The following is a 23842-nucleotide window of genomic DNA, read 5'->3' as shown; positions in this document are numbered from 1 at the left end:
ATCTTCTGCGTGAGTCATGGAGCTATTTCAGCCTCTAGTTTTTTTAACTCCTTTTCAGGGATCTTGGGATCGTGCCTAGTGTTCCTATGATTATGGGTACAATTTCCACTGGCATATCCCATATCCTTCTTATTTCTATTTTCAGGTCTTGATACTTATCCATTTTTTCCTTCTCTTTCTCTCCAACTCTGGTGTCCCATGGTATTGGCGCCGTGGCAGAGTGGGTTAGGTCGTCAATGGGCTGGTTAAGCAACACTGGGGCTGGGCAGTAGTTGGGTGGGTGACCGCTCTCCTCGGCGTTGATTCCTTGGGAAAGGATCTTTACCATAATTTCCTCAGTCTACTCAGCTGTAAGTGAGTACCTACTCCTCATGGGGTAGGGTCCAGCTATGGGTTAAATAGCAAAACTTAGCAATGATGGAAAGAAATGAAGGATTAAACGACAACGACGTAAATGGAACCTCTGGCAACAGAGAAGCTTCGTCCGGCAGCCAGGTATTCAATCCAATTGAAGGGGAAGACGGTCAGGTACTTGGAGGTCGTCATCCAGCAACTGACCACCACAACGACAGTAACCAACAGCCAGAGGAAGAAATTATTATTATTATTATTATATTCCGAAGTCTAATCCTATTCATATGGAACAAGCCCACCACAAAGGCCAATGACTTGAAATTCAAGCTTCCAAACAATGTGGTGTTCGTTTGAAAGTGGTGACAGAAAGTCGGTGGAAATACAGAACCAAGCGATCAGTTGTTATAAAAAAAATATATCAACGAATTGATATAAGTAAAAATTTAAGTAAATTATATAATTATAAACCGGTGGTATTTTTCAAAACGTCAATGAATGAAAATCCCAAGAAGTTACTTCGAAAACGAAGAAAAATAAGCAAAAACAAAAAGTACAATAAGAGAACAACTTTACGTAATGTATTAGAATAGAACACTTATAAGTACATCAACAAGGTGATAAAGAATAAACTTGTGTTGCAATATCCGCCTGTGATCATGAATTTACTATCAAACAACCTTCTTCAAAATCTAAAAAGTTGGTACGCCAAACCAGCTATTAGATCTTCGCTTCTTAGGGGTATAAGGGATGAAAATTAAACTCATAGTGGTCCTAAATAGTTCTAATAGGATAATAATAAATTATTTATTATTATTCTCTACTTAACCCTAGAACCGAAGGTCATCTCTTGTACCAGGCGCTCTTAATTAAGGACCTTTTCCCAACAAGTAATCCACATATATGCAAGACCTTCCAAATCTGAAAAAAATTCCTCTCTCTCTCTCTCTCAGCAGACAAAAGACAAGACCAAATCAGGCAAAAATCTGACAAAATTCAGACACGGACCAAAATCAGGAAAAAATCAGACAATGTCAGAAAAGAAAACTAGGAAAAAAAATCAGGCTAACTCAAACAAACTACAACAACATTCAGACGGAAACCAAATCAGGAAAAAATCACCATGTTCAGAAAAGAAAACTAGGGAAAAAAATCAGGCAAACTCAGACAAACTACAACAATATTCAGACGGAAATCATTTCCTCGGGAGACAAAATTCGCATCGCAATTGGTTCAAGGGCAACGTCGTCGTCCCTTACCTAGTTGAAAGTTCTTCCGTCGCCGAGACCGAGAGCTCAGGCAATGTGGCCATGGAATGGATTGCTAAGAATACCTCGAACAGCAACAACAAAGACTGCCAATGCTAAGACTTTTCCCCCTAACCCGTTCCCAGTGTGCATTTCAACGCTCTGCGGCTCTTGTCTGACCTAATTCTAAATTTATGTATGGTTATTTGCTACTTAAACCAGTAATATTGTATATGTTTTATAAATCACCTTCAGTGCCTGTTGCTCATTAAACCCATGTATGTATACGCAATACACACACAATCTTTCACGTATTGTGTAAGCTACACACCATACACAACGTATACCAATGCCTTACCTCTTCAAAAGGGCACATATACAGACGCGCCGGAAATGTGGCTTTAAAAATATAATACTTAAGCCGGGATAAGAATGTTTTCAAAGTGACGTCACAACCGGTTTGAAATGAGACTGGCCAACCAACCGTCCCCAGCGCAGAAATATACGTCGGGCTATATATAAAGGTTCCTTTGCTGCGTCTTAAAGGGAACATTTTCTTCGGAGCGATCGACGGAGTTAAGCTGGATGGATAGAACTTAGAATATCATTTTTCTTGTTGGGGAAAAATCATAGGTGAGACTAGACCAACTAGACCGTGGGTCTAGCGGAGGAACAAAGGACGATACAGCTACGTGTCTAAAGTTGATGTCTACGTACCAAAATCCCATAAAACGGGATAATAATAATTTTAAAAGACAATAAAACATTTTCATAAAATGAACCTTGACAGACGAACAAGACAAATTACATAAGCAAGGCAACGCCACCACAGTGCGTTGGGGCATCATGCTACTCTTATGGTCGCCCAAGGTTCTTATGACATTCTCGACTACTGCAAAGGGTCAGAGAGAGAGAGAGAGAGAGAGAGAGAGAGAGAGGAGAGAGAAGAGAGAGATAGGGAGAGATAGAGAGAGAGAAGCAAGCATTTACTGATTAGTTTACTGATTAGCATCTGATAGATCATGAATAACCTCAAATAGGTTTTTTCTAGACATACTTTTGCGTAATCTAGCGAACGCATGACGGCATACATCAGAACTACTTCGTCTGTCATTCTCACGTATGGTCAAATAAAACAATACAAATGTGTGAAATCACAAGAGCATTCTTATGGCATTCGTATGTTTTTAATCTAAAAGGAACGCAGCCATCAACTAGATATATTTACTCCTCAAACCGCCAATAACATCAATCTCGGTTTAGAACACGTCCATTTACCGATCTGACCAACCAGTTCTGAGGTCAGGTTGTCAACCTACAGTAAATAGAAAGCCGATTGAAACTACTTTAGCAGACAGTTCGTTTTTGTTGCCAGGTAACGAGACAAAACTAATGAAACAGGTACTAGGTTTTTACATTCTTCAATGTTTCTAAAACTTAATAAAAGAACAATGTGTGAGGAGATGTATACTTCAAACCGACCATACAAACGATAACCTTCTTACATCGTCATAATTAACATTCTAGCATTTATACTATAAAATCCATCTGGGACAATAATATTTTCACGATTTTTCTCGTTCTCAATATGTATATAAAGGAATTTATCGAATAATCATACACTGCGCATAATCCACAAATAGTTCACATTTGAATTCACTACCCACCAGGAATAACTTACGCCCTAAAAAGGATTCATCATACATTTGCATTCAGTGGACCTCAAACCCCAAGCTAACCCCCCCCCCCCTTCCCCCCTCTCTCACAAGAAACATGGCAAGCCACGTGAGTCCCACATCAGTTCCGTACACAAACACTCGTTCACCGCTCTCCCCCTCTCTTTCTCTATCCTTGATACTGGTAGTGACATCCTCCCCCCACAACCCCCTTCTTCCTACAGACATACGGGGAAACCAACAGAACCGACAAAACCTGTATATATTATATATTACATACGTCTAGGGTGTAGCCGGTCTGTGGCTGTCAAACTCCTGAATATTTTAGTTCTATTTCAGCCTTTACTTATAGTGCTAATAATGTTACCATTAATAACTCAAGCGCGATATGTAGCAATGATTTGCATATAAAGTTAATAACCTCTAGACTAATTGCTTAAATAATAATCAACAATAACAGCCACCAAACTTTCCACATCGTCCCAAGGTTTCTCCCGCCATTTACTCAAACCCAGACCACGATCAACGCCGTATGGAGTCAACCCACCCAAGGACATCCTCAACAAATTTTTTATCCTTACTATAACAAGGCCCCAGAAATGACAAGCATAATACTATACAGAACTATATCTACGCCGTTAACAACCAAAAATGTTTCCGTGGCGAGATGTTATAAATAGCGAATGCATATTAGGTAAAAATACACCTACATGATGCATCAACTATTCCGCCGGTTACCGGCAACAACAACCGGTTCAAGATCTTTCCTTAACAGCAGAATAGTACTATATTTTTCCCACGTCTATTAAGCCGTAGGCGTCCATCACATCGTGCTTATTCCTATGAACTTGAATATCCATACTAAAACGCTGATATTACATAACACCAATTATTTCGACTAGACAAACCACGATATGGCAACAGCATTTACTCATCGAACCCAACGACCTCTAAGAGGACAAACCCCTTAGGGGGGCCCCCACCCCCAAACCCCATCAAAGCAACGATTCCGCTTATTTCATCCTTTCTTCCAAGAATTCGCAGATATAATTATTATTATACAAATAATGCTACGTACTCTTCTGCTCAACGATTACGCATACGCCCACAACGTAACGATTACCCATAGGCCTATATATTAAGCCAACTTTTATCCATCTACGTATATGACTATTAAAGTCAACGATTATCCTTAAGCCAACATAAAACACGGATTTCTTTAGTCTAACACGGAGAATATAATCACCCAACACAAACGCAGAAAACGACAAATCACCAGACAGGATATGACGGCAAAAATTCAGATAAGACTATTATTTTAACCTTCTTGCAACGTCCACGATTAGTGTTAGTCCTCGCAATGACGTCAACAATTACCACACGCCAGCGGTTGACTTTCCACGTGAAATACCTACAGGTATTACACGAGAGGGGGGAGGGATTGGTCTAACTATTAATAGTACTATTATTTTCTCTGGCTCGGTATTGTGGAGGTTATCGTATGAATAACTCGTTTTTGACAAAAAGTAAGAAGAATTTATGCAAGTTCATCGTTTTAGCAAAAACTGTTACAAAAATTAAATCTGACTAAAGGATTCATATAATCATCATTCCGGCGCAAGAACTTGGTTGAAAAAATAAACATCATTTTATTATGTAACTCTAAAAAAATGCCATTCATTCTATTTATACTACTATCAGGAGGCATTTTACTAATAAAACTACATAAAAAAATAAGATATCCGTTAAAGGTTACATACAACCAATATTGTATCCACATTTCATTTCACTCATTAACAAAACCGTTACAATCTACTGCAAAACAAAGTAAAAGCGAGTAAATTAGCAAACAAATTTTTATGTATTTCCAAAATGCAGTGTTGAATTAACATTCAATACCGTATCGTGCTGACTAATCTGCAAATTCCATGCAACAAGGGGATAGACGCACCAGTCTGCTTGCATGCAATTTCCTTATTGAGAGCAAAAAGAGTAAGATGCATGAGTCACTTTCTTCACTACAGACCTGATACGTAATTCTCTCCTGTTAAGCATACAAACTTATACAAAATAAAAAAACAAAGGTTTTATAAATGCCAATATAAAAAAAATAAAAAATAAAAAACAAACAAGAATGCTGCAATGCAAACCGATACAAAAAATAAAAAAACCGTCAAGTTACGTAAGAGAAAAAAAAAATGTTCAAAAGATGACATAACACATTAACGGAATGTAGGCCTAGAGCAATACCAGAAAGGCAAAAACACCGCCCATCCCCCCCCCCCCCGCTCACTCTCTTTCTCAGGCCAATCCCAGACAACCCTGAAGAAGCAACTTAAGGTCAAACGTATCGCTGTTGTCTGTGAGACAGAGAGAGAGAAAGAAAAATTCCTGATGCCTTCCTGCTTACTAACGGTATCATTTTATTGTGCGAGACTCTTCCTTGTTACGGTGCAAATAAATGTAGTACTAAATGAATGCATCGTCACTCCATTACGCCTAGTGTATATTTAAATTCGATACTTGTACCAGTATTGTTCAAAGCCACTTCTCTTGAATGTGATAAATCCATGAGATAAAATACCTCTGTACACACACACACACACACATATATTATTATATATATATATATTTATATATATAGTATATATATATATATATATATATATATAGATAAATATATATAACACACACCACATATATATATATAATAATTATATATATATATAATATATATATATATGCTTTAAAAAATCACAAGTAGATCACGTGACTTCATAAATAAGCGAATACCACGGGTATTCGCTTATATATATATATATATATATATATATATATATATATATATATATATATATATATATACTATATATACATACATATATATATATATATATATAAACTATATATATATAGATATATATATATATAGGTAATATAGGTATGGATATATATAGATATATATATATATATATATATATATATATATATATATATATATCCATACCTATAGTGTTTACAGAGGTATTTTATATCCGGGATTTATTATATTCACAGGATATGGCTTCGAACAACACTGGCACAAGTATCAAATTTAAATACACGGGGGGTAAAGGAGTGGCGATATATATCATTCAATACATTTATGTACACCGTAACAAGGAAGTGTCCCTCACAGAATAAAATGAACCCCGTTAGTAAGCAGGCAGGCAAACAGACAGGAGTTTTCTCTCTCTCTGTCTCAGACAGGCAACAACAATACGTTTGACCTTCAAGTTGCTTCTTCAGGGTTGTCTGGGATTATTATATATATATATATATATATATATATATATATATATATATATATATATATATATATGGAAAATAATCTTGCTCTTAACACAACAATGTCCAAAACTGTGCAGAACTTAGCCTATAGCTTACCTTATGAACAAAGTTATAAGACCATATAAATGATAAATAAATACCATTCAGAGCATTTCTGACTATAGTAGATTCACATCAACAATGCATCTGATGTCTAAGCCAGTCCCTTACCATGCTCCTGAATGGCTGTTGATAAGCCAATCACTGGGCTGGAAACTCAGTCTCTCTAGAGAGTTCACATAGGCAGGATGTATGTTCCACCACTTCTGAGGGATACTTTTGAAAGACGTATCCCTCAGGAGAGGTGGAACACATGTCCTGCCTATGTGAACTCTCTAGAGAGAGGCAGAGTTTCCAGCCCTGTGACTGACTTATCAATAGCCAATCAGGAGCATCGTAAGGGGACTAGCCTAGACATCAGAGGCACGGTTGATGTGAATCTACTATAGTATGATATTAACATAAGAGGCTGCATGATGTAAGCTACCTTACCTAGTAAAGGCTTGACAATCTGTTACCTTACCCTAGGGGATACAATGCGTTTTTTTTTTTCTTTTTGCAATTGCTGCACAGAACTGTTTTTATTTGGTAACACTTAATTTTCCCTAACTTTCCCATCAACCTGAACATAACATCTATAAGGTTGTTCAAGCAATGAAGCTGCTTTGGAAGGCAAGAATCTTCCCTATCACACTTTTCCTACACGAGGGTGATTTTAGAAGTGTTACCCTTATATCTAAGATTCTGGAAGCGTAAGAATGCAAGTTAGATAAGCCTGCTTTTGGACATTTAACAGTAGACTGATTTGTCTTGTGAGTTGGTGTATGAAGCAAATAATGTTGTGGGAAGTTTTACTACACAGGGCATTCATCTGCAATTCCCCACTATAAGATGACTGGGGAAGTGACAATTGTATTGTTTTCATCTGAAGCTTTTGTCTACATAATATTGAATATTATAACACAAACAAACTATTTCAGAATTGCAAAAAAATACTCTTGTACCCTATTTCAATTCAATAAGCCAAGTTAAAATCCTTGTCACTATATTTAAATATTCACTGACTTCGGGATTTTGAAAATGCCTCCAAAGATGGAACAGAGTACTTGTAGAGAGATATGTAATCAAAACTGCGTGGCAAAAACAAATAATCATTCCCACTCAAGTATCATGCTTAAAAGAAACAGGATACCACACCTATAAAAAAAAAAACATACCAAATAAAAATTGAGCAACTAAAATCTTTCTAAAATCTAACAACAATATTCATGTAAACAACAGTCAACAAAAAATACTTCAAAAATACTACCTACAAATAAGCAATTTTAAACATATAAATGCTCCCCTGAAAAATTTATGGCTACATACTAACATAGGGTACAGTATTAATAATATTACAATCTACATATAGGAAGTACAGCACACACAACTTCAGCAAAGGTTACAGACCTTAAACATTTGTAACCAAGCCAAAACATATTTTGAAGCATCAATTGAATTTAAAAATTTGCACATCACATTCTCTTTATTCAAAAAAAAAAATAATAAATAAATAATAACGACAAACAGAAAAACAAGTTGTGCAACCAATGAAGGTATATTAAAAATCTTATGGCATCCTTTTCCAAAACTATAACACTTAGTACTTCAGACCATTCTGCACAAGTTGTGTGTCTGCTGTACAAAACAAGCAAACACTCACCAGCCCATGATGCTGAAATGATGTGAACAATGGGGGAATCAGGATGAGCCATGTTATTGTTTAGTACTTTTTTCATTTGTGAATATGAGCAAAAGTAGATGGCTCTGGAGGGGGCCACCCCGACAAGATTTGGACCAAGACCTCGGAACAGTGCTCGAGGGCCTTCAACTTCCACTATATATCTGTACAAAGAGAAGAAATATTCAGGTTATACCTTCAGTATGAACTTGCAAACAGCATAAAAATGCCACTAAAAAATTCATCATATTTGATGTATATTAGCAACAACAGTTTCCTTTGTAAGGATAAAATGCACAGCTAGGTCTCTAATTGCAGCAGCTATGTTGTGAGAATTAGACCACTTGTATTACCTTGTCCTTAACCTAATGTAGTTCTCAACACAGATATGGAACTAAGAAATTAACATAATTCAAGGTTCATTTGCGAGCTGGGATACCAACAAGGGCTATTGTACAAAAGAAAATGAGCTTGGGATTACTTGCACTGATTAACACTGCAGAAAAATCTATGAACATTCAACAATGGGGACTTGAAATATATTTTCCACAGTACTACATGGATTTAGCAATTCAACAACGCCAAATATGCGATGCTAAGGTAATTCTTCTAAGCATCTTAAATCTCCTCTCTGCCTCTAAATGCCTAATCTCTTTGATTTCCTTCACTTATTGCACTGTACATCTACATTCAACTTTGTATGCTCTGTAAAAATTCAGCTTCTGTATAGCACTTCATGTATTAAAACTTACTCACAGTACCTGTACTTTAAAATATCGCATCCACAATAGTAAAATGATATTGTTATAATACAATAAAGTTTCATACATACTTACCTGGCAGATATATACATAGCTAAGACTCCGTCGTCCCCGACAGAAATTCAAATTTCGCGCCACTCGCTACCGGTAGGTCAGGTGATCTACCTGCCTGCCCTGGGCGGCAGGACTAGGAACCATCCCCGTTTTCTATCATATTTTCTCTCTTCCACCTGTCTCCTGCGGGGAGGCTGGGTGGGCCATTAATCGTATATATCTGCCAGGTAAGTATGTATGAAACTTTATTGTATTATAACAATATCATTTTCATACAATGAACTTACCTGTCAGATATATACATAGCTGATTGGCACCCTTTGGTGGAGGGTCAGAGACAGCTAATATGGAATAGACAGGTAAACAACATATGTTGTAGGTATAAAAGAAAAACCTTGGTTCCTACCTGATAGGTGGTAGACTTCGTGGCTGTAGCCCGGTAGTCTGCATCAACCTCAAGACTTTAGAGGAGATATTAGATCTATGGCTAGAGTTCTTGTGGGTCTGTCGATGGGTATAAGAACCGCTTACTCGGCAGAGCCTAAAAGGACTTTGTCAATGGGTACTGGACCACTTCTATGACAACACACCTTGTGAAGGAGCATAACCAATCCCGACCACCTGATCCTAACCACCATGTTAGTATATAGAATTGCTCTGAGTTATCCCCGAACTCATAACAAACAACCCATAACTCGAAACGAAAAACTCATTTATACAAAAATTCTCAAAAAAAAAAAAAAAAAAATTTTAAATACTCCCCTAAAAGATATCACAAGAGTTCCTTACTGAACAACAGTGACTGTCCGCCAGTGCAGCACTAAGCCCTCTTTGTCAGCAGGAATCTAGAACATATCTAGTAGAAGGTATGTGCAAATTCAAGGATTGGTTGGTGTTTGCTCCCGTACCCAGTATTGTATCCGCCGATACAAATGGTCCCAGAGAAAAACATTTCTCGTAGGTCACGCGAACGTCTTTAAGATAGTGAGATGCAAAAACTGAATTGCACCTCCAATATGTCGTGTCCAATGATTTTCTTTAATGACATATTCTTCTGAAAAGAGAGAGACGTCGCCACTGCTCTAACTTCATGGGCTTTTACTCTTAAAAGCGGAAAAGAGTCGTCAGGACAGAACTTGTGAGCATCCGTAATGACGCTCCTAATGAAGAAAGCTAATGCGTTCTTAGACATGATTCTTGTGGGGTCCTTAATCGAACACCAAAGACTTTGTCTAGAGCCTCCCATTTGCTTCTTTCTTTGTAAGAAGAACTTCAAGGCTCTTACCGGGCAAAGAGACCTCTCTGTTTCTCTCCCTACCAGACTCGATAAGTCTTTGATCTCGAATCTCTTGGGCCAGGGATTCGATGGATTTTCATTCTTCGCTAGAAACAGAGTTCTAAACGAGCAAAAGGCCGAGTCTTTGTTAAAGCCGACTTCATCTTCTAGGGCATGAAGTTCGCCAACTCTTTTGGCTGTCGCCAAAGATAGGAGAAACAAGCATTTTCTTGTTATATCCCTGAACGAAGCTACGTGGGGAGGCTCAAATCTGTCCGATGAAAGGAACTTAAGAACTACGTCCAGGTTCCAGCTGGGTGGAGTTAGTTCCTTCGATTTTGTCGTTTCAAACGATCTAATCAAGTCGTGCAGATCTTTATTGTCAGCAATGTCTAGGCCTCTGTTTCTAAATACTGCCGACAGCATGCTCCTGTATCCTTTGATTGTCGATACAGACAAATGAGAGACCTCTCTCAAGAACAACAGGAAATCGGCGATTTCGGTTATAGAGGTACTGGAGGAGGACAACTTCTTAGACTTGCACCACCTTCTGAATACCTCCCCCCCACTTCGACTGATAGACTCGTCTAGTGGAAGCTCTGCGGGCTCTAGCGATAGCGCTTGAAGCTTCGCGAGAAAACCCCCTCGCTCTGACAAGTCTTTCGATAGTCGAAAGGCAGTCAGAGCGAGAGCGGGGAGGTTTTGATGAAACCTCTCGAAGTGTGGCTGTCTGAGAAGATCCATCCTTTTTGGAAGGGATCTTGGGAAGTCTACTGTCCACTCCAGCACCTCTGCAAACCAATCTTGTGCTGGCCAAAACGGGGCTATCAGGGTCATCCTTGTCCCGTTGGACGCTACGAACTTTCTCAACACTTGTCCCAGGATTTTGAAAGGGGGGAAAGCGTACACGTCCACATGAGACCAGTCCAGCAGGAAGGCGTCGACCACAAGAGCTCTTGGGTCTTCCACCACTGAACAAAAGACTTCCAGCCTTTTGGAAAGGAATGTGGCGAACAGATCTACGTGAGGAGTGCCCCAAAGATCCCAAAGACTCTGACACACCTCTGAATGAAGAGTCCATTCTGTGTGAAGGACCTGGCTTCTCCTGCTCAGTCTGTCCGCCCTGATGTTTCTCGTCCCCTGAACAAATCTTGTTAGGAGGGCGATGTTTCTTTGTGAGGCCCAAATTAGCAGATCTCTTGCTATCTCGTAAAGCGACACAGAGTGTGTTCCTCCCTGCTTCCGAATGTAGGACAGGGCTGTAGTGTTGTCCACATTCACTTGGACCACACTGTTCGTCACAAAGGGTTCGAAGAACTTTAGCGCTAAGTGAACTGCTAGAAGTTCTTTGCAATTTATGTGCCAGGACACCTGTGCTGTCTTCCAGGTGCCTGACACTTCTCTCGGTCCTAGTGTTGCTCCCCAACCCTTCTCCGATGCGTCGGAATACAACACTCGGTTTGGGTTCGGAACTTCCAGAGAAATTCCCTTGTTCTCTTTTAGAGGGGACAACCACCATTGCAGGTGTGGTTTCATTTCCCTTGGAAGGAGAAAAACTGTCGGAGAGAAGTCCCGTCTTCCAGTTCCACGATCTCTTTAGGAAAAACTGAAGAGGGCGAAGATGTAGTCTTTCTAGAGGAAAGAACTGTTCGAGCGAGGAAAGGGTGCCTAGTAGGCTTAACCATTCCCTCGCCGAAGTTCGTTCTTTCCCTAAGAAAGAGAGAGACTTTTTCCAAGCCTCTCACGATTCTCTCTTGCGAAGGAAATACTCGAAAACCCCGAGAATCCATCTGAATCCCCAGATAGACCAAGTTCTGTCTTGGGAATCAGCTGTGACTTCTCGAGGTTCACGAGTAGTCCCAACGCCTTTATCAGGTCTAGGGTCAAAGAAAGGTCCTCCAAACACTGTCTCTCTGTTCTGGCCCTGATGAGCCAATCGTCCAAATATAGAGAGATGTTGACGCCTTTGAGGTGAAGAAACCTCGCCACATTCTTCATCAGGCTTGTGAAGACCTGAGGCGCTGTGGATAGGCCGAAACACAAGGCCCTGAACTGAAAGATCCTTCCCCCCGTCATGAAACGGAGGTACTTCTTCGACGAAGGGTGAATCGGGACATGAAAATAGGCGTCCTGGAGATCCAGCGACACCATCCAATCTCCTTGACGTAACGCCGCAAGGACTGAGGCCGAAGTCTCCATAGAGAACTTCTCCTTTCGAACGAACTTGTTCAGAGCGCTGACATCTAGAACTGGTCTCCAGCCCCCCGAGGCTTTCGCAACCAGGAAAAGCCGATTGTAAAACCCCGGAGAGTTTTGCTCTAGAACCAGTTCTATAGCTCTTTTGTCCCACATTTGATTCACCATCAGACGAAGAGTATCCCTCAGTACATGGGTCCCTGTATCTGGCTGACAGTTCCCGCGGAATGGTCGTTAGTGGAGGACTGTCTTGGAAGGGGATAAGATATCCCTTCCTTATTATGGACATGGAAGAGGCGTCTGAGTTTATGAGTGACCAGGCGTCTGCAATTCGAGAAGCCTGGCCCCCACTGGTGTTTGGAGGCTGTCTGTCTCACTTCCCTTTCTTAAAGGGACGGGAAGGAGCCTTACCTCTCCTCTCAAGACCTCTTCTCTTAGAGGTAGCTCTGGAGAGAGGCCCTCCTCGAAAGGGCTGAACCGTAGAAGTCGGTCCTTTCTTGTCAACAGAAAACAAGAGGTCTCTTCTTCCTTGCAGTTTGCAGGAGAAGATCCTGAGTCGCCTTCTCAGTCAGTGATCGAGAAATGTCCTTCACTAACTGAGAAGGAAACAGGAAGTCAGACATGGGAGCGAAAACCAGGGCTGCTCTCTGTGAGGGAGAAACCGCCTTGGTTAGGAATGAACTAAAAATACTCCTCTTCTTAAGGAGTACTGCTCCGAAAAGAGAGGAGATTTCTCCCGATCCGTCTTGTACCGCCTTGTCAATACAAGCAAGAATACTGAGAATGACTTCTGGGTCAAGACCATCCGAGTCATGAGCTTTCTTAGACATCACCCCAAGGGACCAGTCTAGGAAATTAAACACTTCCAAAATATGGAAGAGTCCCTTGAGGAGATGATCCGTCTCCGAAATAGCCCAAGACACGCGAGCTCCATTCAAAGCGTGTCTCCTTGACGAGTCAACCAAGGTTGAAAAGTCTGCTTCGGCTGCCGCTGGGAGAGAAAGACCATGTTCTCCCCAGTTCGGTACCAGAAACCTCTCTTGCCAGAAAGTATGGCTGGAGGCATACAGAAGGTAGTTCTGCCCAGATCCTTCTTAGACAACATCCATTTGTCTAAGGACTGAAGTGCTCTCTTCATAGAGATTGTAGGTCTCATCTTCAAGACCACCGACGAAGACTTAGGCACAATCCGCACTCGAAAACAGTGATCGAGGCGAAGGAGGAGCGGCAGGAGTTAAAGAATCTCCGTATTCTCGTAAAAGAAGGTCAGTCAGAACTTTATAGTTCGAGACTCCTTCTCTACCGTCACCCTCTTCTTCCGAATCTCCTTCTACACCTTGTGGAGAATCGGCCTGAAAAACGAGAGGATCTTCATCCCGTTCTCTCTCTACTGGTGACAAACTCCTACTAGGAGAGGGGCTCATAGAGTGAACCGACTCTCTCTCACGTCTAAAAGAAGTCTCGCGTCTGCTTGACTTCTCCCGCCTGAAAAGCTCCTCGCGCTTGGCTGGCGCCTCGCGCTTGGCTGGCGCTTCACGCTTGGCTGGAGCGTGTAGCTTGGCTGGCATCTCGCGCCTGGCTGACGTCTCGCGCTTGTCTGGCGCCTCACGCAACTCCTCGCGCCTGGCTGAATCTTCGCGCTTGGCTGGCGCCTCGCGCTTGGCTGAATCCTCACGCCTAACTGGCGCCTCGCGCCTGGCTGGTGCCTCAGGCCTGAGCGTATCCTGATCTCGAGCAACTCGCTCGGAAAGATCCTGACGTTTGTACGCCTCTTCTTGCCTGGAAGACGTCCTATGTCTGGCGGACGCTTCACGTTCTGGCTGGAGAAAGAAGACGAGACTTCTTAATAGGAAGTCTAGCGTCCTTCTTGCGAGGGGGATCCCTTGAAAGAACTCCCACCAAAGAGGCAATCTGCTCTTGAACTGCCAGCAAAATCCTCTTGGAAGCCACCCCAGCGTCCTCTTCAATAGAAGAAGCAGGAGAACTCGAAGGAGTGCGATCATCAAATACATCTCTAGGAGGCGTCGAAACCAGCTTAGCCTTCTTGATAGAAGAAGGAGCTTCCTCCGAGAAGCGCTCCGGGCTCGAGTCGAACCCGCGCTCTTTCCAATGCCTTTTCAGTGGCCTAGAAAGATCCGAGTCCTTCCACCCTCGTTTAGGTGAAGGAGAACCGGACGACGAGAAACAATCTCGTAGGACGCTTCTATTTGAGCGGTCCTGAGCAGACTGTAACGAAACAGAACCTGCTGAAGGGACGCCTGACCGTTGGGGATTCCCCACAACCTCCGTACGACTTTCGACTTTCCTACTCCTCTGGGTATGTGAGTTTGGAAGAGGTCTAGGCCTGGGAGCATCGCAGGGACGGTCAGACGCCCCCTCCACAACACTGGGAACACTCACTTCACTTAGTAATTCACAATCACTAGCCTTACCTTGCATGGCCGCCATCTTTGTCTTCATTTTACGAAGAGTAGCCTTCAGATTGGCGATTTCAGAAGCCGAATCCGAATGCAAAGCCTGTGAGGATTCAGATACATAGGGAGAATCATAATCATTAATAAAAGGAGAGTTAGACTCAGAAAAAGGCTCAATAGGCCTTGTACTCACACTCTTTTGTGCAGCTCATCTAATCCTATCCCTCTCTAACTTCTTCAAGTAAGAAGTTAGAGTCTTCCATTCATTAGCATCCAACTTTTCACACTCAATACAGGTGTTAGCCAAAGAACAGTCAAACCCCCTACATTTACGACATACAGTGTGAGGATCAACCGAAGCCTTCGGTATCCTCACCTTGCAGCCTACATTCACACACACTCTCACACTAACACTTGAATCAGACATTCTAATAGAAAAATCAAAAGCAAGTCCAAATCCAGTCCACAGTAGCGAATGCCAAAACAACGATCCAGTACGTCACCAAGAAATCCAATAAAGATGATCAATAAAGTCTTGAAAAGCGAATTCCAGTCAGGAGGTAGTAACAACAATGTTGATACCACCGGCGACAGAGAAAATATGATAGAAAACGGGGATGGTTCCTAGTCCTGCCGCCCAGGGCAGGCAGGTAGATCACCAGACCTACCGGTAGCGAGTGGCGCGAAATTTGAATTTCTGTCGGGGACGACGGAGTCTTAGCTATGTATATATCTGACAGGTAAGTTCATTGTATGAAACACAGAATTTCAGAATTGATATACAACTCACTAAAATTATCTACACAACAATACATATCAAACTGCAATGAGATGCAAGAATTAAGTGAGCAATCATTTCAAATAATACTCATCTAAAGTCATATAAACCACAACAACAACTGATTATCTCTTAAGATGTACGCATTAGAACTTTGTAATGCACTTCAATGAAGCACCTACTCCAAGTCACGAGATATGTGAAGCTATAAAAGATTGCATTAATATTCACCTTCCTACAAGACACAGATAACACCTCAGTAGCAATCTGGTAACTCTTGTGCCAGGAATAAGCCATGAGCATTACTGAGAAAGAAGCATTTCAGTGCCACCTACTGCACGCAAAAATCACATCCTATTCTCTTAACTTCATATGTGCATTAGCTTTCAAGTCTGTGTCTCAATAATGATACATTACAGATGCAAATATAAACTTTCAATAATCAAAATATAAAGTATAGGAAATTTTTCATTATATACACAATAACTCAAAGCTGATTAGAGTCACTAGTTGATATGCAAACAGCTCTTTAAAATCACTAGGACCATACAAACAGCTCATTGATATCACTAGTTAATATACAATCAATAAAATATCTACTGATTCTTGGTAATAAGGTACTTTTACAAACGGATTCTTAGTGCCAATATATGAATTGGTTATAAGGTACTTTTGTGAATGTATTTTAGTGCAAGTATATAAATTAGTAATATGGTATTTCTGCTAATGTATTTTTAGTACTGGTATAAAAATAGGTACATAAAAATGTCATCAATAACTCTACCCTTTTTGGCATAAAGTCAGGTGACGGCAAAATCCCCAAAACAGCAACATTCTTGAGACAATGCATGATGGGCAAAGCAACTTACTTGAGGCAATGGAAGAGGGACAGTGTGTTTGGCTGTCCCTGTGGATTGGGAAGCTGGTGGGAGAGATGAACCACCTGCGTGCTACTTGTCAGTGCACTGGTGCATAGTCTTCTGGAAGTGTTGCCCCTCAAGTGCTGGGAGGGCATCGTGGGGCAGGTCGTCGTCCCTCCGTGCTGGGCAGCCGGAGGAGGCAGAGGACCACCCCCCATCACTGAGAAGGTAGAAGACTGGAGTCTCGTCTTCACCACTTCCAGGGGGCAGGTCGCCACAGCGCCCATGGTACCACCGCACCTGCGCCAAGGATCGGTGAAAGAAAAAATAAAATATTAATGTCGAGCTTAAAATCGGACAACTTGAGTTTCTGGTAACAATCAATATTAAGCTGTCAATACCTAACATCACCTTGTAATGAAATCTGATCCTTTATACACAATACTACATAAATCCTAAGTGCTGGGACCTATGAAGTCATTCAGTGCTGAAAAAGAAATTGCGTAATAAGGTTTTAAAGATGTAACTGGAGGAAAACCTTATAGCTGCACTATGAAACAGTTGTCAGGAGAGGGTGGAAAGTAAGTTGGAAGAAAGAAAATAGGAACAGAGGTAGAGTACTATACAAAGAATGGAAGAGGTTGCTCTTAGTCGCCGAAAGGACAATGCAAAGAACCTAAAGTAACGCCTACAGTGTACCATGTAAGGTGCACTGACAGTACTAGCCCAACACTTTCAAGGGGTTTAAAATAACACAAGACTGAATATGTCTACAGTACCAGTATCAAAAGGCCTTTGGCTTGAACAAAGCCCACTGCTTAATTCAGAGCACAATTCATCTATAATGTTGTGAATACATTAAATTACTGGACCCGTCTCATTACAAAACTCACAGGGGGCCAAGGGCCATCCCTAGATGCACTAAAATCGCAATGACTGGGGGCCTGGTTACAATTCTGGATGGCCTGTGTTCTGTAGTATCCTCATTACCAAATGAACAGATGCAGTACTTATTATTCCTATGATGTGTGAATATTATTATGGAACATAACACATTGGAATAACATGGTAAACCACATTCCAAAGTACTACAGAAGTACAGAATGGTTATGATGTTCAAGTCAAAAATAGAAGCAGTGAAAAACATAAGCTATGCCTACATATGAAAAGATAATATAGCAAACATAACATAAAACACAATGCATCTAACATGGTAATATGTACTGTATCATACCGTTCCTTTATTAGCAAGGTGTCGAATAAGCATTTTTAAACATTTTTTTAGTTATTTGTATCAACAGTCTCCAGCCATGCATACTGGAAGGTGAGAAAGAGTGAGAGAGATTTGATACTCGGCTGAAACAAGAATTCAATGATTAAGTCACTGACTATGCAGATAACTCAAAAAAAATTTAATACATATATTTGACTGACAAAAAAAGGATGACACAATATTCTGAAGAGGCATATTTCTTAAGGAATCTTAAAAGATAAAATGTTCCAAACAGCAACCATTTCTGCTACACAATTGCATGTTAACCCAATGTAGTTGATATAATGTTCAAAAAATTACATCAACACTAAATAAAACTGACAACTGTCATGAGTCTAATTTTTCGGATAACATTTTAAGACAAGCTACATCTACAGACCTGACAGCAGCCTAGGTAATGGACCTACGACCATTTTAAGACAACAGCAAGTGAGATGAACATATAACTGCAGTAACTGACAGCCATCTGTTACTGCTCACAACAACAATGAGGTTAGGTTAAAACTTTGGTAAAACCATATTTGACTGCATTTCCGTCAAATATAATACATAATTCAGTGAACCGTCTGTGAACTAATAAAAGATTTTATTTTAACTCTTTACACAATAATCAAGTAGGTAGTCTTTTAAAAACCTAATGAATATGTCAACGCTTAATTCATTCAAACAATACTACCTTAACAACTTCAGAAACAATATGAATAGGAAACCTGGTACAAGGACCCTAGTCGTTTATACAGGAAAAGGATGCAGTCAAATTAAAGTATTTCATAACAGTAACAAAGCATCTGATGTTAACACAAACAAATTGGGAATAGTGTAGGTATTTCTGGCTTTCAAATGTGGAAAACGACAAATCAGGAAATAACCATAAAAAAAATAAAAAAAGTATTTGTGCTCATACTTTTTAACATACATATCAAACATGCATCAAACTTTTTTCTGGTGGATAACTCTTGCTATTCAATGATTAAAAATGAAGGGAGCCTAGTGATCAACCTAGACACCATAAGCAATACTCTGGCTCAGGATTAGTAGATCCCTTGCGTCCTTGGACCTTAAAGATGAACGAGACCCCAAGGAGTTCTTCAGTAATCTGAGAAAAACTCCCAATGTCACTGAGACAACTAAACAGGTTCCTGTACTTCTGTCTGGACAATAATACGAAACTGAGTCTAGGAATTTAGACCATGACTACTACAGCTCACAAAAAGGCCGAAATGTTAAGCCATCACTAATCCCGGGGGAATGACTGTAAACAATACAAGAGATGCCATGATTCCTATACAACTGACAGCTGACTAACTTGGCCCATTAATTATCCTAACAGTACAATGTCTATAAACAATTCTTGAATTCTAGAATTCAAGACAAGGAAGAAGCACCCACACACTCCAATCTAAGGTCTACAATTGCTGACATCTGAATGACCATATTTCATTATTTGTTTGTTTACTAAGACATAAATTGTTTTATTGCCTTGCTATAAGCCCTGATAGAAGATAATTTTAAGAAATACTAAACTAGTAACTGCTGAAAACATCCACACTTTTATATAAACAACCAGTGTGTATAGCCCATATTTTGTGAATCATTTCCATCACACTTGGTAATGGGCAATATTCTACAGACAAGGCAGTAGGTCATATAGTGTAGCCTTCTGAAAGAGGATCCCTCTGGATCACACTTGAAGAATTTCAAGGTTGTGACAGATCTGTGGGTTATTCTAGCCGAGGCCTAACATATCTGGCCATTTGTCTCTATGTAAACTATGCAGAATGAATTGCACACTGCAGATACCTTTGACTGACAGCAAGTTTTCAGCAATTTATCCCCCCCCCACCCCCATGAATATCTTACATACTTAATCATTATTTTTCAAGGGAGGTCTATGGGAACTAATACTAGCTATAATCTCAGGTACCTATTAACTATATAGCTTACATATAATTTGTTACCTGTTACGTTGTTTAGAGATATATTCTCAGGTATCTCCAATATTGCTTTCAAGATTATATATAATCTAAATACAATCTCAGGTACCTGTCTCACAGTGTAAGGCTAAATGTAAAGTACATACTATTTAACCTAACTTTAGCGGCCGTCCTCCAATAGGAAAATTACCATGCTACAAGCTACGACTTGACACTTTTAGCTGAAAATGGCATACGTAAATGAAAAAAATAGCAGTCTACATAATGCATCTAGAAATGACGAATGTGAAACTAATGAATTAGTTTATGGTTGGTTCAAGTAAAGTTACTAAACTCTAAACATGACGTTGTCACTTTGGTCCTTGTTAGACTACGTCGCGATTACCTAGTACCTAAGTTACGTCTTGAATTTGCGTCAATTATCGAGTTGCCGTTGCGCACAATTTGCAAATAAAATCGCACAAGTAGTAAATGAGATGCTGCTGTAGAAAATGTGATCATTGTATTTATTACGATGGCTTTTTGCCTAACAGCACATGACTGTACACTACACTAACCCCCGGATATACCTAGGTAGGTTAAGACTGACAAGATGTAAAATGTTATAGAAAGTAGAATATTTAAGTGATTACTAACCAATTAGACCTACACCTGGGCCCATAAGTAACATCATCATCTACCCATGATGTTAATAATATCCCGAAAGTTTTAGAAATCCGATAATTAAAAAAATAAAAATAAAAAAGGGCACCGGCCGGAGAGTTGTTGTTCAACTGCTTCGGCCGAACTCACCCCACCTCTTACTATGAAAGCCGAACCCGTTTACCTTGGTGAGATCCTGTGATCCGACCAATCCTTCACTTTAAGAAAGAAGGATTCCCCCTAGCTAAGGGTGACATCGAATGATTAATCCTGACGTCAAAGTGTATCTGTTAATCCCGAAGGAATAAGAGGATCAAGAAGACAACATATCCAACTGCGTACTATACGAACGGGAAGGGGGCCACACCGCTCTTCAGCACCATTGGCAACCGTAATTTTCACTGACATTTTTTAAAATTTAAATCCTCCCACTTAAATACACACACATGTCCTCTCTAAAACACCAGGGCACAAGGAACTTACCCGCCTGCGAACAGGTGTATAATCGTATCACGGTTGATACTCATAGTTCAATACTTTCACGAATACAGAGCGACCAGAAGCTACTCTCTCACTACCTTAAACATAACTGACTATGTTTTCTTCTTCTCGGGTCTCTCTCGATTCACGGGGGTCTCCTGACGGGGGTGGGGCATGGGGGGAGGAGATTTCCATCACGTGATCACTTGCTTCTGATTGGTAGAGGCGGGAACTCCTGCCGCTCATTGGTCGAGAGGCTGGGATCTGGTCCAGATGTACATGTGATCGCAATGTTTACATCGCGTTTCGACCTCGCTATATTGAATTCGTCTAATGTGTACGTTCTTGCGTAGGAACGTTTCTCCTGATTTAATGAATACTAATCATTTTCAATAATACGTTATAGTGGCATCATTTCTAAACTATGTACGAAGACCATTATGCGGTATCACAACGTAGACCTTGTTTGCAATAGTACGCACCATAAACTGTCTCCTCCATGACCTGCATCTAAAAAATCATTTTTTGGGGGAGGGGGTTAATTAAAATCGTTACCTGGTGTCACTCGACAAAACGTGAGTATAATTGTGTACAATAATACACAAACCTCTCGTTCTCATTATCATAAACATTTTCTACCTGAAACCAAAAGTATTGTGAAGTAAATGTCACTTCGACAGAAACCATTCAACGCAGAATATTTTCAGCCTGTATGAAAAGATAGGACAGGTGTTTATGCTTAATTCAACTAGATTGGACATATGAGCTACACATTAACAGTGGCTCTTCATTAGACTTCAATTAATATTGGAATAAACATAATAGGTCATCACTTTTACCTCCTTCATCTCGTTATATGTCAAGGAACAAGTGACAAACACGAGTTCGTTTCGAAAACGATTCATTGAGTATTTTGGCCTTACTGCATGGCTAGAAATAGGGGCATGGTAGGACATAGCTTCCCAAAGGATTTTGGTTTCCGTGATGAAAATTGACTTGGTTTAGTCACTAGTCCTATAGAGACTACAGTATTTCAAATAAAGCACACAAACATATGTATGTGTGTGTGTGTGTATTTGTAGATATGTGCGTCTTGCAAAAGTGCTTGTGCGCGTGGATTCCCAACCTTATACCTCCTCTCAAGCGACCTTGTAACACCTGTCATGCTAACTCGCCTTTATCTACCTGGTAGAAATCGGTAATCCCAAAATGTCACGGTTCACTGAAAAAAAAAAAAATGCCTTTCCCTCTTCTACGGAGCTTTGATTTCCATTTCCTGTTCCGGTTTTTTGTGACTTATAACAACAGATATAACGTTTCCTCTTTGTAGAAGTTGGTCTGATAGCTTGCCTCGTGGTTGAGAACTATCCTTCTTTTTACCACAAAACATAAAAAGAAATATGCTCTTGCATAACACATTAAAAACACTCGCGTACATAGTACAATATTAAACAAACAGTTTTGTAAGTGATTATTTGTTTAATATTGTGCAATGTACGCGAGTATTTTTAGTGCTGTGTTTATTAAACATATACTCACCTACTACATAACACATCACTGAAAGTTACTCACATAACACAATATTAAAAAAGTACTCATATAACAGTGTTAAAAAATCACTTACATTACACAGTATTTTAAAAAACATTCACATAACAATATGAAAAACACACATAACGCAATTTGGAGAAACACTCGCATTTGGATATTAAAAGAACTATATGGCGGATCCAAAGGGGACACCTCGGCACGTGGCTCCCTTGAAAAATAGTGACAACATAATAATACTGAAGATTTAGATAATAATAACATAAATACAAAATATAAAAATGGGAAAAATGTTTAAAATCTATTATAGAAATAGTAATATTTTGAGAAAAAATTATAACAGCAATAATAAAAACAACAATAATCTTAATGATAACAATAATTGACTTGTTATTTCCTGATAGAACAGGCGATTGCTGTCTATTTCATAATTTCTACTTAAATACTGAATGATATGCTGAAGAAAATATATTATACTATGATGCAACAGAAATTATTCACGTAAAGCTAACATTTTCCAGTAGCTTTTACACACACACACACCACACACACACATACACACGCACACACACACACACACACACACACACATATATATATATATAATATATATATATCTATATATATATATATATATATATATATAATATGAAAATTAGTGGCACCACCATGAAATTTTTATGGATCTGCTAGTGATTCAAAACTACTCACTTATTCAACAAAACATTAACAAAATACCCACATGCATAACATAATATTAAAAAACACTCACGTACATTTTTCGGTATCAGAAACCCATATCACACAATAGCACTCGTGTACAGCATAAAAAAAAAAAAAAAAACACTCGCTTGGCACACAAACCACTTACTTGCACAACACAAAACTAAGGTACAAATTTTTTATCTCTAATCGCTGAGTAATTATGAATGAGAGAGAAATATCAATAAATATATTGATAAAAATAATCTCTCTCTCTCTCTCTATGTTATGGGGCATTGCTTTCTTGATCTGTAAATTCAGAATTCAAGACGAGGATATTCTCTCTCTCTCTCTCAGTTCATGTCATATTGTTTTCTTGATCTATAGTTGCAAGATTCAAGATGAGGACTCAATCTTAAATACAAATAATAATTTGTTTCAAAAGAGAGAGAGAGGCCCTAATCCTCCTGTAAATGAGAAAACTTGCAAGCTCATTAACGATCAACTATGAAACAGAAATCTCACGGAAATCCTAAAATAATCTGACAGGAAACATTGACA

At 39.6% G+C, this 23842-nt stretch overlaps 1 protein-coding gene across 2 annotated transcripts in view; it reads right to left on the bottom strand.

Annotated features, from left to right (window-relative positions):
- Nucleotides 1–21165, bottom strand: part of LOC135208728 (solute carrier family 25 member 36-like) — a 57077-nt gene extending 35912 nt beyond the window's left edge. Inside the window, exons 1-3 of one of the 2 annotated variants that reach the window (XM_064241222.1) lie at nt 21035–21165; nt 16712–17002; nt 8346–8527 (exon numbers count right to left, since the gene is read on the bottom strand). In XM_064241222.1, coding sequence (XP_064097292.1) covers nt 8346–8527; nt 16712–17002; nt 21035–21078 — 517 coding nt within the window. In that variant the 5' untranslated portion in view covers nt 21079–21165. Of the gene's footprint in view, nt 1–8345; nt 8528–16711; nt 17003–20735; nt 21009–21034 lie in introns of those variants that run through there. The other variant, XM_064241223.1, reaches the window with a different exon arrangement.
- Nucleotides 21166–23842: the final 2677 nt, after the last annotated feature.

The sequence above is a fragment of the Macrobrachium nipponense genome, chromosome 35 (genome assembly GCF_015104395.2).
Source record: "Macrobrachium nipponense isolate FS-2020 chromosome 35, ASM1510439v2, whole genome shotgun sequence".
NCBI lineage: Eukaryota > Metazoa > Arthropoda > Malacostraca > Decapoda > Palaemonidae > Macrobrachium > Macrobrachium nipponense.
Note: the sequence above shows the minus strand (reverse complement) of the source record. Positions and strands in the feature narration are given on the sequence as shown.